The 18,715-nt window shown below is 31.3% G+C and overlaps 1 protein-coding gene across 1 annotated transcript in view; it reads left to right on the top strand.

Annotated features, from left to right (window-relative positions):
- Positions 1-18,715, top strand: part of ova (ovaries absent) — a 63,599-nt gene that overhangs the window by 31,276 nt on the left and 13,608 nt on the right. Inside the window, exons 5-7 of the mRNA XM_075362444.1 lie at positions 2,951-2,998; positions 8,504-8,734; positions 14,518-14,835. Of these exons, the coding sequence (XP_075218559.1) occupies positions 2,951-2,998; positions 8,504-8,734; positions 14,518-14,835 (597 nt within the window). The remainder of the gene's footprint in view (positions 1-2,950; positions 2,999-8,503; positions 8,735-14,517; positions 14,836-18,715) is intronic.

The raw sequence follows: 18,715 nt of genomic DNA, 5'->3' as shown, positions 1-18,715 counted from the left end.
GAAATGAAACAGATTATTGAGTAGTCTATACATCAAAGTCAAAAGCAACAAGAACGGAATTCTGGCTGAACCCATTATGCACTTGAAATAGTGAATAAACATTTTTTTATAGGCATCTGTAAATGAAGTAATAAGTTGATATAGGTTTATTTGCAAATTTTTATTATGTACCGGATTAATAACATAAAAAGGAAAATAAATTTCTCTCCATATTAGTTTAATTCCAAATTGAAAAATTCATTGTCACTCTTGTTATATGTTAGGTCAGAGGGAAAGTAATTTTACTGTTTATTTTAATAAGGTGATTAAAAATTGTTGAAAAAAAGTTTTTTGCTGAAGTATTATGCGTCTCTTATAATTATATTACTGGATCTCCATCAAGGAAAGACTTGATCCATTGATTATTTTACAATTAAATTAATTTCTTTTGATATTTTTAATGGCATCTACATCCAAGTGGCCCTTCTAAAGGACCTTTTTTTCACCTGGTACAAGAAATTGCAGCTGTCCGCATAAAAAGGTAAATATGGGGAAAAAAGCTGGCACGTATGTAAAATTTTTTTGAAAAAACAGACCTGAATATTTGTTCTTTATTTCAACTATTATTTTTTCAAAGAAATTTAATAAAAAAATGGCCAGAATATTAAAATTATTAATCCTTACTGGTATGTTGCGAACCCTTTTTACATAGAAATAATTTTATTTTTATTAGATCAAATTTATGAAAGATAGGCTTTTCATTCAGTACAGATTCATTTATTGAAGTGAAGGAGTCTTTACATGTTGCCATCTTTATTTGCATACCTAATAAGTGTTTTCTTTTCAGATGTTTACTTTTGAAGAATTCATTCACGGTAGGCAGGGATTATTAGGATCATTATATATTAATCATTAAATGTGGCATCAGTTGTAGGTTAATATACTGTGTAGATTTTTAGATTTTAGAAGTCTTGGTCATATCTAATTAGCACAACCTCAGTTTGTTGGTGTCTTGTATTAACTACCGGTTGGGAAATAGAATCCTAAGATGACTTGAGTAATACATATTGGAGGATGAAAAGGTAAATATACAGAAAGGAAAGTGGTATAGAATGCTCCACTGTAGAGGGGATTGCTTCCAGTTGAGGTAGTTTTTTTATTTTCTTTATCAGAACAAAAATTTTTCTTATGCTTAAGAAAGATTTATCTTAAAATACTCATAGTAAGTTTTATAAATCATCTACAAATATTTGGCAAATTTTTATTGTTATAGACATTGTTAAATATCTCACACAATGTATTAATAATTGTATTGTCAGAATATCAGAAATTTCTATTTGATAGTAACCATCATTTCTATTTGATGTCAATGCTATCACATGTTCTGATACATTTCTAGAATGAAAAGTGAGTGTCTTGCATTTCTTAAGTTGGTTAATGTTTTATAAATTAGTTTTGAATAGTTATGCAGCATTTATTGGTTATTTAAAAAAGTTTTAAAAGGGTTTACAACATACCTTTATCCCTGAAAAGGAATATTATCTATTCAAGTGTGAAGACCCATGGATCTTTTGGATTTACAGTGCAATCTTTCCTAGATTTTAATGCAAATTTCCTACCTTTTCCTAAGAACAAATTTTGAAGGCATTTAGTTTGACTATTGTAAAAATTAAAGATTTCAACTTGAGTTTTAAATGCTATGGCGTCAGATAGTTATTTGTAAAACGCTTTGAAAACATTGTAATATTTTTGGCAGGTAAATTTTACCCTAAACCATTCTACTACAGTTCTCAGTGAAATTTTCCCCTTTACATTTATCATTATAAGAAAAAAATAACTCTCATTACTTGATGTAAATGCCAATACTCTTATGAACAAAACATGGAGCTTAACAAATAACAATAGGGTAATTCAAAAGTTACAACGTGATTTAAAACTATAATAGTACTATAGTAGAATATTCGACTGATTTCTTTCACTATGTACACTGTAAATCATAAGATAAAAATATGAATTTTCTGTAAAAAAACCTACGTGCCCTGTCTACATTAATACCTTTTATTTCTAGTTTTGCCAAGTTTTTTCTAGGAAGAAATCTATTTTAAAAGTGATATCACAATAGATGTGGAGACTGAATAATAGTTTGAATTTAGGCTATGATTTAAAGAAAGTGATAAAGATTCAGATCTTGGGAGTGATGAGTGGTATAACTGATTCGCTGTAGAGGATTATTTTTATTGTGATTATTGAAGAGAGAAGAGTTGTGGGATAAATTTAAGTCGAGAATATTTACTATGGTTCTGTCATATATAACCAGTACTTGTTTGAAGAGTAAATCTGTCTCTGTAAACTTTTATAATTATTAATAATGTGGGCATTGTTAATTAATTTCACAATCCTGGCTGAAAAACTCTTCTATACACACAACCATGATCTGATTGGTGTGAAAGAGGGGTAAAACAAAAAACAAAGTATTCATTGGCTGTTGCTTAGCTCATCAACAAAAAAATGCTTACCACTCAGTGCACCAAATCACTGAAGACCTGTGTAAGAAGAAGTTAAAAGTTACCAGAGGAATGGGTTCCTCTGGTAACCTTTAAAGCCAGCAGAAGTATCTTCTTCCAAAATAATACGACACAAACTTCATCAACACACATCGCCGATCATCTTTTATCTTATACTGTTTCTTACGGTAGCCACATGCACCATCATCCATTCAACTGAACAGCTCCAGGCTATGTTGAAGAGGCAAAATTTAAAGCTTATTAACAAAACTTTTGTTTAGATTAGATTTTTAGTTGAAAGAAAAAATGTAACTCAATAATTCATTGGAGTTGTAACTTTTTAAAACATGACTTGTAATTCTGAGTAAGATTTTTTTCTTGATTGAATTGTTCTTTAAACTGTATAATGTACTTTTAAATAAATTCTCTTGTGCTTATGGGTATTAATTTTCACTTTTTGATTTCAGTTATACGACTGCAACACACGTGAAGTGTTTGAACTGAGTTCAGATAGTGTAAGTTTGGATGTCTATTTGTGGGCTTTAACTTAATTTATTAATTGAAATTTGCAGGTTTGTTTAAAATAATATAAACATAGCAAGTGGGCTTAAATTTTTGCATTTAATGTCGCACATATTGTAACAGAGTGTAAAGTATTTTTTCTATCATAAAATTAAGGATGCAACTTATAAAATCTTGTGTATTGTAATTACAAACACTACTGTGAATGTGTGTTGGAAAAATTATGTTATTTTGTCTGTTTTCTACAGTGACATTTACTCTGTACTCTTTTCTGTATGCTTGAAATTAGTTGGTATTCTCTTTGATCTTCAAAGTATGATTGTAGGTCACTTGTTATTTTCAATTTTTTTGCTGTCAGTTTGCTTCCTTCATCATCATCAGTTTTTCTTGTTCTCTCTTGTACTGCTCTTCACCGGCACTGTCCGTTGTCTTTGCTAAGTCACTGATAATGATTATACCATCATTCACAGTAAATGACAAAAAAAAAATGGTAGTGATTTGATCTAGCTTTCAGGTTCATATGCATCCATTACATTTCCTAATGTCATTTTTTTATCAAACCTGCTGAAGCTGGTTTTCTTAAAATAACTATCATTGGTTTTATGTGTAATAGCTGTCATGGTTTACAAATCATGTCATCACTTTACAAATAACATTCTGTCTTCATGTTGTCAAATGCTTTGCAAGTATTGCTTATTAATTGCAGTATGAATCCTATTAAATTGGCATTTTAATGCAAATAAAAATTTACTTTACAATGTTTAATTCTTTGCAAGCTTATTTGAAAATTAACCAATATTGATTGCTAGCAGATTGTATAACAATGAAATATTTAAATTAAAAGAGTAAATTTATTTGTAAATTTTTAAATTTAGGAAAATGTTGGGAAAATATTTTTTTCAATAATGAGTTTTAGGTACCTAAGTTTTATTACATGTAGAATTTCTCCATAGCAGTATAGTCTCGCCCTTTATTAACACATCTATTCAAAAATTTTTTCTAATGCCCAATACTACAAATACTGAAAATGTATAAGCTTCTGTTTATTTTAACGTATTCTTAATAATTTGTGTAAATTTCCATACATGTCCATAAATATATAAAGAGCAAAATTTACAATCTCCATACCTGTGTAAAGGGCATGTTAGTGAAGCAGAAAAATTGAAAAAGGTTGGTTATTCATTTGACATTAGATTGACAACAGTGAACTTGATATATTGTCAGTCATTTAATGCCATTTAGTAAACATGGAACAGTAGTCAGGTACAGATCATACTTTCTTTGTTAAATCATTTTATATAAATGGTGACTCCTTCAGAACTGTACGAAGGTTATTTTTACAATCGATTCAGTATTCTGTCATGGGCATGTACTGTCCATGCAATTAACTTATGGGTTAAAACATTTGAGGAATCTGGGTCCACATAAAATTTCAACATTGATCCACTGAATCTTATTTAAGACATTTTCACCCCTTTAAAATTCAAATTGTTCAGGAATAAAAAAAATGTTGATTTGGTTGCTTGTTTGAAATTTTTCAAGAAATGTTGTAGTGTTTGGTTGGTGATGAAAACAATCTGCCATATGATTTTGTCAGATGAAGCTCATTTTCACCTGAACAGCTATGTAAATAAGCAGAATAGTCTATATTGGAGCACTGAAAACTCACATCAGTTATATTAGAAACTGTTGTATAGTCCTAAGGTCACAGTGGTGTTTAGTTCAATTTCTATTGAAGGAGCAGAATGGAAGAACCGACACCGTCTCTTATACTGACATTCAATCTCGTGGTACCACCAGAGAAGATTAAAGTGTGTTACCTGTCAGTTCAGGTACGACCGTTCATACTCAACCCACGGCGATGTTTCAGATGCCAAGGATATGGTCAAATTACAAAATCTTGCTCGAAAATTGAGATTTGTGCTTGATGTTTTTGTTTTAAGGAAGGCCACAATGATACTAACTGCCAAGAAGATGAAAAATGTGCAAATTGTAGTGGTTCACATACAGCCCACTCCCAAGATTGCCCAACTTTTAAAGAAGAAAAGGCAATTCTCAGAATCTCTCTTGAGCAGAAGCTATCTTTTCTGGCTGCACGTAGAGAATATAAAAAGACAATCAACACACATAACCTGGTTAAACCAGATGTATCTTTTGCCACCACTACAACAAAACAAGCTCCTACAAATGTAGGTAATCAGCAGTGAGAATCCTGCAATGAGCTAAAAAAACTTGTTCAGATGTTATCTAACCAAGTTGCTTCATTACAGCCACTATTTCAGAGCTGACTAAAATAAACAGAAAGTCATTAGCTGCAGTTAGTGAAACCAACAGTGGGATCACTCTGAAAGCTCCAGTACCAAAGTTTTACCTATACGGGCAGGAGTAAACACAGTTGGCGATAAGCCATTTAATAAATTTCTTGTTAAGGGAGCTCTCACAACCACCTCCTCAGGGATGTCATCTATGGCATCCCATTCTTCAAAATCTCCTCCTCCATCATCTCATTTACTGGAGGATATGGTTGAGGAACCACCTGACTGACCCCAGAGTTCTTTAAAATAAGAAGTACAGAAAAGAAAAACCGGATCACCTACAACTAATTTTTCTTCATATTTGCCTGCAATTGTATATCTACATCTACCTTTACTTATGAACATTATTCAGTGGAATGTTAGAGGTTTTCGGTCCTACATTGAAGATATTAGAGTATTGGTGCATGCACATGAATCACTAATCATGTGCTTCCAAGAAACTCATTTTCTACAACAGTATCCAATAACACTCAAAGGCTATTTCTGTGAGAGATATGACTGTCTAGTAGACAGTAGAGAGCGTGATGGAATTGCCATTTTCATGAAGAATGAGGAGGTGTCAGCTACAAGGATACCACTAGCCACCCTTATTCCTGTTGTTGCTGTGAAGGCTGTATTCCCTTCAAATTGCATATCTGCAATTTGTATCTTTCACTAAACTCTGAGTTCAATGCTCTTGAAATGTCAAATCTCATCACTGTCGTTAACAGTAGGAGACTTCAATGCCCACCATATTTCCTGGGGCTCATCTTTCTGCTCCTTTCGAGGAAATATGATAAATAGAGTGTGACTAGACTTGGACATTTGTCTACTGAATAATGGGTCACACACATTCATGTCCTTATCATCTGGTACATTGTCCAACATCGACCTCTCCTTATGCTCATTGAGTTTACTCCCTCATCTTAATTGGTCTGTTTGTGATGACTTTCATGGCAGTGATCACAGGCCAATTATTGCTTTCGGTGTCGACCGCAAAGTGAAAAAAAGGCCACGAAGTTGGATTGTTGAAAAGGTGGATTGGAACAGATACCATATAGCCTTCCAATCACAGTATGATGATGGCACAGACATCCTTGATCAGTTTTCATCTTTTATGTCTGTGATACTTGAGAATGATAACAGATATATCCCACAAACATCAGGTAATCTTAGACGTCCATCTGTTCCATGGTGGAATGATGATTGCCAAAACATTATTAGCAATCAACAACAGGCATTACACAAATTTAACTGGAGGCCTATAACTGAACCTTTAATTTATACCACACGGCTAGAGTGGTATGCCATCGAGTATTCTTGGATGTTAAGAGGAAGTCATGGATGAAATATGTGATCACTATCTCGCGCACTACTTCCACATCTACTGTGTGGAAAAAGATCCGTGCAATTTACAGATGACCAAAACAGTTTATTTTCGCTCTTATTCATGAAGGAGAATTCCTTTCATCATCTTCCAAAGTGGCAAATACCTTAGTAAATTCTTTCTGCTCGGTATCTCACTTCATCATATAATCAACCTTATAAATTTTATGTTTGACCTTACAATATACAATAAACGATTAACACCACCTATTGTCTTCTAGCAAATGTTTCACTATATTCTCGCCGAGATAAACCCAGACGTAGTAGTATACACTGATAGATTGAAACAGAACGATACTGTTGGTTACACGTTTGTTGTCACTGATAGAATTTATATGTTTGGTCTACCTGGTATTACAAGTGTGTTTACTGCTGAATTATATGCTATAAATAAGGCTGTGAATATCATTAACCCTAAGTACCGAATATCCTTATTTGTAGCGATTCATATAGTGCACTCCAAGCTTTAGAAGATTTTTACTTTAGATATCCTTTGTTCACTGAAATCTATGATGCAGTTGCTGAGTTGAACCATCGCAACACAGAAGTGAGTTTCTGTTGGGTTCCTAGCCATGTGGGATTCCCAGATAATGAACGTGCAGATTCTGCTGCTAAAGACACATGTAATCAACCTCCTTTCACCACTCTGTTGCTGCTTCTGACTTTATTAATTGTATAAAACAGTCTCTTCGAGCCAGGTGGCAAGGTGACTGGATGGCTACCGTTGATAATAAACTCCAGCACATTAAAGATTCTGTGTTGCCATGGTACTTCTCATGCAGAAAAACTCATCGTGAGGAAGTGGTCCTTTGTCGATTGCGGTTAGGACATACCAGAGTCATTCACAAGTACCTTATGTCAATAGGACATGCACCACTATGCGTACAATGCAATTGCTGCCAGACTGTGCGCCACATACTTGTGGATTACATATGTTATACGGCATTGCGTTGTAAATTTAAATTACAGAGAAACATTCGTCAAATTCTGGGCAATAATAAGGAACCATCGACCATAGACTGAGTGTTGCTATTTACGAAGTGTTAATATTTTACACAAAATTTAAAATTGTAATATTTTTTTTGTTATTGTGTTGAAGAATTATTTTAATTTGTTTTTCTTTTCATGTAATTGTTTTGATTTTGATTTTTTTATTTGGTATCCAAGAAGGGACCTTTTACACTCCTCTCGGACTTTATTGATGTTTTATTTATTTATTCTTATTAGGTTTGCCCATTTTTTTTAATAATTTTATCTTGTTAAGCCTCTCACTGTGATATTAGTTATACACTTTTTAGTGATATTAGTTTTAAGTTTGATTTCACTTTTAATATTTTATTTTTTATGTAAATTATAGTTTTTTTTTATTCTTTCTGTTATCCAAAAAGGGGCGCTTTACATCCCTTTTGGACTTTGTTAAATTCTATTTATTATTAGTTAAATTTTAGTTTTTAGCTGTGATATTAATTGTAAGTTTTCTGTTTTAATTTTTTGAAATAGTTGTAGTTTCTTTTATTTTTCTATAAAAACATATTTTATACCAGGCCATGATAACGTGAAAGGGGTTTTCACCCTCTAACAAAAAAAATTATAGAATTCCCATTTTATTTTATCGTTATAAACTTCTGTTTTTTATATTTGTGTTTTAATGAAGGAAGCATTTGATATATTTTTTGAGTATATTTGAAAAGTTAGAATATTTTGTCTTTATATTTGGTTTTATTTAATTTGTTTTTATTTTATTAAATTCTATATGTTTATGTCTAAATTTGTTTCAGTTATTTGTGGCCATTGTTAATTTAATTATATTCTTTTTAGGAAGATGAAGCCATTCAAAGCAATCACTATTCTGAAAAATTGACCAACCAAATTGGTGATCATTTATTGAAATTTGTTAATGATTCTGAAGTTGGTGGTGATGAAGAAGAAAATGACGATGATGATGATGATGATGATGATATCATGAATGAAAGTGAAGACAACATACATTCTGACAGCAAAGACGATAATTCTATTGAAGAGATAATAATTGATTCATCCCCACAATCTGTAATGCTTTTTTAATGTTTTTTTTTTTTTTTATTAGTGTAAAATTATTTATTACTTTCAATTTGTCAAGATTATAATTCTTTGATTTTCTTTATTGTTTAGGCATCTCTATATAATGCCTAAAATAAAATGATTTCAATATCATTTTAATGTTTTCCATATCCATTACTCATCTGAAATCCATATTCAGGTAACATTTGGTAGGAGAAAACTTATCCAAATACGTACATATGCATCTATAACATTTGTGGCTCCAGTTGTTTGATTTTATGCTATTTTATAAAAACACAATAAATTTTCCAAGAAAATGTTTCACTGTTAGTTGTGAAATGTCTTTACTTGCATGAGTTCATTTTTCTAGCTATCCTAATTTCATGTAAGCGTTGTCAAACATTTTTCCACCTAGGTGTTTAATGTATTGATATTATTTTTTTAAATTTCATGTACAATAATAAATGATGTTCTTTACCTTTACTTGCTGGAATGAGTGAAGCAAATGACAGTCTATTTAGAAACTGAAACTTAAAATTTGTAATTTTTTTTAGGTAAAAGTAATATCTTTAATGTTTTATTTATGTATCTTATTATGTGGAGTTCCATTTTCAGAAAAATAATTGTTTTCATTTAATTATTTTAGTTAAATGACAATAATAATTTTAATGAAAACATCACTCGAATTTATTTGTTCTGGAGAGTAATTTTTGATTTCTCACAAATTGATAGTAATTAAATTTCATGTTTTCCAGTCATGGAAAATTTGAAAATAAATTTTTCTACTGTGCTGTTAAACATAATTCATCAAAAATAGGGGAAAGCATGGTGGATGTGATTTATGATTAGCATGTTAATTTCTGAATAATCTATAAGAGGGTGTAAAATGCTTTAGCCTTATACTAGTAAATATGTATTTATTAATATTAGTAAGCTGAAAGCAATGAAAACTACAGCTGCTTTTTTCCAAGAAAATGTGGCTCTCTGCATTTTCATATAGCAATGATGGAGGCACCTTCCTTGGTAAAATATTCCAGAGGTAAACTAGTCCCCCGTTCAGATCTCCGGGTGGGGACTACTAAGGAGGGGGTCACCAGAAAATTAAAAAAATAACATTCTACAAGTCAGAGCTTGGAATGTTAGAAGTTTAAAAAGGTTGGTTGGCTGGAAAATTTAAAAAGAGAAATGGATAGGATAAATGTGGATGTAGTAGGAATTAGTGAGGTTCGGTGGGAAGAGGAAGGCGACTTTTGGTCAGGTGATTTTAGAATAATAAACTCAGCCTCAAATAATGGGCAGGCAGGAGTAGGTTTCATAATGAACAAGAAGATAGGGAAGAGAGTAGAATATTTCAAAACGCATAGCAATAGAATCATTGTAATAAGGATAAAATCAAAACCTAAACCGACAACGATTGTTCACATCTATATGCTTACAAGTGCCCATGATGATGATGAGGTAGAGTGTGTATACGAAGAGATTTATGAAGCAATTAAACACGTAAAAGGAGATGAAAATTTAATAATAGTTGGAGATTGGAATGCAAGCATTGGAAAGGGCAAGGAAGGAAATATAGTAGGTGAATACGGGCTGGGCAAAAGGAATGAAAGAGGGAACAGACTTATAGAGTTTTGCACAAAGTATAATTTAGTAATTGCCAACACCCAATTTAAAAATTATAATAGAAGAATATACACTTGGAAAAAGCCAGGCGATACTGCAAGGTATCAGATAGATTATATCATGGTTAAGCAAAGATTTATGAATCAACTCGTTGACTGCAAAACTTACCCTGGAGCAGACATTGATAGCGACCATAATTTGGTAATAATGAAATGTAAATTGGGAGTTAAAAACCTGAAGAAAAGGTGTCAGATGAATCGGTGGAATTTAGAGAAGCTTGAGGAAGAGGAGGTAAAGAAGATTTTTGAGGAGGACATCGCAAGAGGTCTGAGTAAAAAAGATAACGTAGAAAATGTAGAAGAAGAATGGGAGAATGTTAAAAAGGAAATTATTAAATCAGCAGAAGTGAACTTAGGCGGAACAAAGAGAACTGGTAGAAAACCTTCGGTTTCAGACGATATATTGCAGCTGATGGATGAACGTAGAAAATATAAGAATGCTAGTGATGAAGAAAGTAAAAGGAACTATCGGCAATTAAGAAATGCTGTAAACAGGAAGTGCAAACTGGCGAAAGAAGAGTGGATTAAAGAAAAGTGTTCAGAAGTGGAAAGAGAAATGAACATTGGTAAAATAGACGGAGCATACAGTAAAGTTAAGGAAAATTTTGGGGTACATAAATTAAAATCTAATAATGTGTTAAACAAAGATGGTACACCAATATATAATACGAAAGGTAAAGTCGATAGATGGGTGGAATATATTGAAGAGTTATACGGAGGAAATGAATTAGAAAATGGTTTTATAGAGGAAGAAGAGGAAGTTGAGGAGGATGAAATGGGAGAAACAATACTGAGATCTGAATTTAAGAGAGCATTAAAAGATTTAAATGGCAGAAAGGCTCCTGGAATAGACGGAATACCTGTAGAATTACTGTGCGGTGCAGGTGAGGAAGCGATTGATAGATTATACAAGCTGGTGTGTAATATTTATGAAAAAGGGGAAGTTCCGTCAGACTTCAAAAAAAGTGTTATAGTCATGATACCAAAGAAAGCAGGGGCAGATAAATGTGAAGAATACACAACAATTAGTTTAACTAGTCATGCATCAAAAATCTTAACTAGAATTCTATACAGAAGAATTGAGAGTAGAGTGGAAGAAGTGTTAGGAGAAGACCAGTTTGGTTTCAGGAAAAGTATAGGGACAAGGGAAGCAATTTTAGGCCTCAGATTAATAGTAGAAGGAAGATTAAAGAAAAACAAATCAACATACTTGGCGTTTATAGACCTAGAAAAGGCATTCGATAACGTAGACTGGAATAAAATGTTCAGCATTTTAAAAAAGTTAGGGTTCAAATACAGAGATAGAAGAGCAATTGCCAACATGTACAGGAACCAAACAGCAACAGTAATAATCGAAGAACATAAGAAAGAAGCCGTAATAAGAAAGGGAGTCCGACAAGGATGTTCCCTATCCCCGTTACTTTTTAATCATTACATGGAACTAGCAGTTAATAATGTTAAAGAACAATTTAGATTCGGAGTAACAGTACAAGGTGAAAAGATAAAGATGCTACGATTTGCTGATGATATAGTAATTCTAGCCGAAAGTAAAAAGGATTTAGAAGAAACAATGAATGGCATAGATGAAGTCCTACGCAAGAACTATCGCATGAAAATAAACAAATACAAAACTAAAGTAATGAAATGTAGTAGAAATAACAAAGATGGACCATTGAATGTGAAAATAGGAGGAGAAAAGATTATGGAGGTAGAAGAATTTTGTTATTTGGGAAGTAGAATTACTGAAGATGGACGAAGCAGGAGCGATATAAAATGCCGAATAGCACAAGCGAAACAAGCCTTCAGTAAGAAATATAATTTGTTTACATCAAAAATTAATTTAAAGGTCAGGAAATGATTTTTGAAAGTATATGTTTGGAGTGTCGCTTTATATGGAAGTGAAAGTTGGACAATCGGAGTATCTGAGAAGAAAAGATTAGAAGCTTTTGAAATGCGGTACTGTAGGAGAATGTTAAAAATCAGATGGGTGGATAAAGTGACAAATGAAGAGGTATTGCGGCAAATAGATGAAGAAAGAAGCATTTGGAAAAATGTAGTTAAAAGAAGAGACAGCCTTATAGGCCACATACTAAGGCATCCTGGAATAGGTTTAATATTGGAAGGACAGGAAGAAGGAAAAAATTGTGTAGGCAGGCCACGTTTGGAATATGTAAAACAAATTGTTAGGGATGTAGGATGTAGGGAGTATACTGAAATGAAACGACTAGCTCTAGATAGGGAATCGTGGAGAGCTGCATCAAACCAGTCAAATGACTGAACACAAAAAAAAAATATTAGTAAACTGATATCGACCTAAATAGAGTAATAAAACAAGAACTTGATATAGGAGACATCTTTAGATCCTTAGACCGATCTTTTTGCGAGACCATAAAAGGATCCTCATGATAAAAAAATCATCTCTCTGGTGGTGTTTTGTTTTATTAATTTGTTTTGGTGGTTAATTTTTAAATATTGATATCGGTAATGAAATGGAATAAATTCTAAGGTTCTTTTTATTATTAATTCTCTAAGCTCAAAGCTCAAAGCTCATAAGCTCAAAGTTGGCGCATGGCTGTATGAAACTGTATTAAGTTTTTTAATATGTAAAAACTTCCAACCATGACCAGGATTTGGTCCTGGGACTTTATGAATGAAAGGCTGAGTTGCTACTACTCTGCTGTTGACATTCAGTCAAACTCTAAATAATTTAAAAAAGTAAATATTTATATATATAGTGAAACCTGTATTGACAACTGTCTCTAAATGATGAACAGTTTTATTATCCTCAGTCCTTTGAAAAAGGATTTCTTAATTAAATAATCCAAAGAGCAGAAACTCTAAACGATGTGAGAAAACCTAGTTATCAAAATGGTTTGTGTATTCAATTAATTTTCACGTACTACATCTATCACATTATTCTAACTTAGCTGATTGTGTTTCTTATTCATGTGTCATGTTCTTATTTTTCTTGTTCTTAACCTGGAGGCATTTCCTATTCTTTATCTACAAAAGACTTACAATAATGTCCTTACTACATGAGCTGTTCTGTGTTTGTCACCTTTGATTATTTGTTTATTCTACTGTGTATGCAACTTTAACACCAGTTTTATGTACAACTGTACATGCTTAATTTGGCTGTACAAATAGAAAGTATACTGATTTTAAAACGAAACTATTTTCTTATAACATAGTTGTGAATTTTAAAAGTAATGTGATTTCTGATTTAAAAGACATGTATATGACATCGATGTATATGATTTTAGTTAAGTGTATTAACGGGAATCTGTATATGGAAGAAAGCAATATAGAATGATATGAATTTATACCTATCACTTTACAAAAGAATGATAGATATAAAATAAAATTGTAAAAGGAGTTTTTAAAATTATGTTAATTCATCCATGATTACTTCAAGTGCTAAAGCGACTCAAAATGCAACTTAAAAGTAAAGTTAGAAATATATGAATTCAGTTTCTAGATTGTAAAATGGTTGATTTTTTAATCATAAAGACCATCTTGTTTGATGAATGAACACTACATAAATATATTGCATATTTCTTTTGGTTACAACAGTTAATAATTTTTTTTTGAAGTTATAACTGCATCTTTTTTTTAATATGTTGAATTTGTCTAATGTAATTTAACCATTTAATGTATTTTGTGATAATATGAAGGGAACATTATTAATAAATTTATTAATCACAAACTATCCTAAGACACTGAACACCTTGTTCAGTGTAATATGAACTTTTTCTTTACACAAATAAATTTTTCATTTTAGAACTTCTAAATTGTAGACAACTGCAAACCATGAGTGTATTTACTGGCCCTAAACTGTTTTCTATTCAGTCAGATGTTTAATGCATATATACTTATTTTTATTTAAATACAACCTAGCAGTAATATAATAATATATTCAGTTTTAAGTTACCTTTCACTGTTATTTTTTGTTGCTACATGAGCACTTTTATAGTGCATTACTAACTACATTGGATAATTTATATTTAATTTTTTAGTATTTTGTGTTTTCTTCTTATTATTGTTGTTAATTGAAAATACAGTGTACCGGTGATCTATTTTTATTTATTTTTTATAATGTTTTTTCAATAGGATACAGTTGTTGAGATGGATTCCATTGAATCAGAACCTTCTACTAGTAATATTAATTTAAGGAAAAGGAAGGAGCATAATGAGGGAATCATATTAAAATCACAAAAAAAAACAAAACAAAATAAGCCGACTGGAAGGTCTGTGATTCGGCATAAATTAGATTTACATTTACAACCCATGTTGGAAGAACAAACTGAATTACAGGCTGATTTTGAGCCAGGTTTGTCATCAAAAAAAGAGTCTATGGTTAGGTATTCAAGATTATCTAATAATGAATCCAGTTATGATTTGAGTAGTCTGGGTCATCCTGTTACAAAAGTATGTATAAGTCACTTATAATTTAACTTTATATCTTTGGTTTTTTTTATGGATTATGTTAAAATATCACTGACAGTAACATGGTCAGATAAAATTCTATTTTTTCACTTCATATGACATTGTGTGATTATTAAAAATGTTCCTCAAACCAGAATGTTTATGATTTTTTATTTTCTTATGCTTTCAGTTACTTGAGATCAGAGTTCTGTTCAGAAAGTATAATGAAGTAAATCATTACAATTTTTTTTTTAATTTTAGGATTTAATTTCATTGACACGATATCAATAGGATGATTAATTCATAAAATGTGAGCAGGAATCTTGAACAATATAGGCTTTTAAAATAATTAAAGTTGTAGTGTTAGAAACTAATGATATAATGATTATCAATTTAACAGGGTTTTAATTCTAAAATCAGTAGCTATTTTTGATTAAAAATTATTCATGTAATGCAAGGACATAGAATCTTATTACTTCATAGTGTCAAATGTGAAGATTAAAGGTGATAGAAGAATTTTAGTAACGCCATCATCATGACTTGGTTGGGAGCAGTCTAATGCTATGTATTGTTTACATTATGAAAAACAAAATTGAAAACTGAACCTGAACAGTTGTGGGGAGTAGTTGATATTTGTCATATTTTAGTTAGAAGTTATATATGTTTTTTTTAATGTAATGTCATATATTTGTTTTGTCAGTAATTTAAATCATTTTATTGTTACTTATACACTTATGTTTTTGTAAAAAAAAAACAGTTATGTAATTTGTAATCATCAAATTTCTAATGTTTCTTTTAGTGAAAGTCTTGAGTAAAATGAGAACAAAAAAAAGTTGATATTCTGTATTTAACATTGTTTTTCTGGATAATTCTTCTGCAAAAGGTTAAATTGATAAATTTCATTCATGTGCTTAAGAAAAGAATAAAATTTGTGAATAAATTTGAATAGTAATGACATGATATTATTGAATCAGTAAATCTGTCAAGGTTTTAGGAATGAATGATAGCCGGTGTTATATTGAACTGGAAAGATCATGTCAATCTAACAGATTACCTTAACCAGGTTTACACTTTGAGAGTAATGACGAATATTGTTAATTCTGATAGTGGTCTCAAGCTATATCATCTTCTGCTGCATGTTATTGGATTATTTTATAAGGAGGGGGACTTACAGGATTTTTTTTTTTTTTTTTTTTTTATTGCAAAAAGCAATCGGAATAATTTCAGGGATGAAATATTATGCCCTGTAAGCTTTTATTTGCTAGGAGCACTTTTCTAACACTTCTAGTAATTTATATTTTAGATTAGCAGTACTTTTGGTTACAAATATAGATTTATTTAAATCCTGTCTGTTGGAACATACACAAAATACCAGATCAACAAATATTCTGGTTCCGAGATCTAGATTAGCATTGTTCAAAAAAGTCTACTTTATGGTTTCAAAAATTTAGTATTTTTAATTTATGGTAAATCATAATTATTTTTTGTATGAGGAGTTTTTAAGCGATGTATGCTTTATTAATTTTTTTATGTCGGGTTTTTAATATCTATTTCTAACAAAAATATGTTATATTATCAGTTCTACCACGTATACAGGAAAGAATATCGTGGTAATTTATTATAAATCTCTTGGATGAAGTATACAGTGTTGATTAAGGCTAGAGTCAAAGAGCAAAAAGGACAGCTCTAGTTATATGCTTGGTCATAGACTGATTTCCTATTATCTTTCCTCTTGACAGCACCACTAGTAGAGATGGCGACTTCTGAACCAAAAGTCTTCTGTGTTTTGTAGTTTGTTAAATGTGAATCTATAGTTACAGTTCAACGTGTGCTTCCATAGAAAGTTTAATTGTGATCCTCCAAGTGACAATAACCCTTGTCAATTCATCGATGGCCATAGTCAATTTGAAACGATTGGATGTCTGTGTAAAGGGAAGAGTACAGGATGACCAAGGGTGTCTGAAGAAAATGTTGAACGTGTCAAAGAGTCTTTTCTGTATAGTCCTAAAAAATCTTTTTTGTTGGCCAGCTGCCTACCATCTATGATGACAATGTAGAATGTGCTAAGGAAATGCTTACATATGTCATATCATTTACAGCTGTTATAGGCTTTGAATCCTACTGATTACATGTGTGTACTGACTTTGTGTTAAAAATATTGCAGCATGAAGATGACAACTTTCTTGATTGGATTGTGTTTAGTGATTAGTCTTTTATCTTAGTGGAAAAGTTAACAACCATAAAGTCCATGTCTGAAGATAGGAAAATACCCGTGAACTTTTACAACGTGAAAGGAACTCCCCAAAATTAAATGTTTTCTGTGTGATATCCTGACAGCAAATTATTAATGTTGTTTTTCGCTGAAGCAAGCATAACAGAAGTTGCTTTCATGGATATGCTGTGTGCGTACATGGCTCTTTCCTCAAATACAACTGACCAGAGAATTTTATTTGGCAACAAGATGGTGTGCCTCTTCACTGCCATAACTTTATATGGGATTAGTTGAATGATGATTCCCTGATCACTGAAATGGTCAGCATGGACCCGATGACAGAGCTTTTTTCCAATGGCTTCCAAAGTCACCTGATCTGATCCCATGTAATTTTTCCTTGGGGTTTTATAAGGGATGTTATGTATGTGCCTTCACTACCTACTATTTCCACATGATTTGAGACAAAACTGAAGCAGCTGTCAGTTCCATTATTCCAGACATGTTGGTTGGATATGTACTGCATGACAAGCACCAAGGGTAACACGAAGTAAGGTGTTCAGTGTGAGTACCCTACAGGTGCTCATATTGACACTTCTAGGGAAAAACCCTATTTTTATAAGAGTTATTCTTTCATTTTTAATTATGTTTCATTTGTAAATCAAAGTTAAGAGATATTGAATAACATTAAAACTCCAATATTCTTCATTGGACACCTGTGTTACTGGGAGCTGTATGTAATATTTTGGTTTGTGTTCATTTCTTTTATTTATTAATGTTACATTGGGTTGTTATTAATATTTTTATTAATAATTATTGTTATTATAATTACTATTACAGGTTGTTATATTTTTACTTATCTTCTTTTCTTATTTTTATTATTATTGTAAACAATTTTATTATTTATATATATATATTTATATATATATTACTTTCTGTATCCAAGGGTGGTTTGATGAAATGAATTGTTGAATTAATAATAGGTTTATATCTATTATGCTGGCAATTAGATTATTTCTCTAAATTGTTACATTATGATAATTGCACTTGTTTCTTTTTTACTACATCTAGTGTTTTACTATTTGTTATAATATATATTTAGTATTTTCAATATAGTAATGTACATTTGATATTTTAATATATATATATACACAAAAATTGCAATTAAGAGATAATCCATTGATCATCTTCTGTTTTAATAATTTTAGTATGTGTGTATTATAAATGTAGTAATATTAATATTTACTTAAGTCAAACGTGTTCACATCTGATTTTCTGTATCTGCTCTGGCACTGTATATATTTATTTAAGTGATCTTATAAGAAAGTATCTTTCTTCAACAAGGGTCACCAGAGAGTAAAGATGTTGTGGCTGTAATGAATTTAAAACATAAATAATTTTAAAAAGTGATTTATCATGGCTGTGTAGTTGATGCTAGAATATTTACTGAACAGATTATTGAAGTATCATTTCAGTTTTTGCATTTAAGTGTATCATGAAATGAAATAATATTGCTTACTGTAGGTTTAATTTGGATTGTGCAACAGACAGAGTTAATTGTTTCACAGTGTGTAAATTTACTGTTCTATTTGGCATGACGTAAGAGGTCTTTCTGGTCTCAAAAAATGTTCATCGCACTTTTGATTTGCTCAAAGGCAGCTTGACTTCCTAAAG

The sequence above is a fragment of the Lycorma delicatula genome, chromosome 4, assembly GCF_047948215.1.
Source record: "Lycorma delicatula isolate Av1 chromosome 4, ASM4794821v1, whole genome shotgun sequence".
In the NCBI taxonomy this organism is placed as follows: Eukaryota; Metazoa; Arthropoda; class Insecta; order Hemiptera; family Fulgoridae; genus Lycorma; species Lycorma delicatula.
Note: the sequence above shows the minus strand (reverse complement) of the source record. Positions and strands in the feature narration are given on the sequence as shown.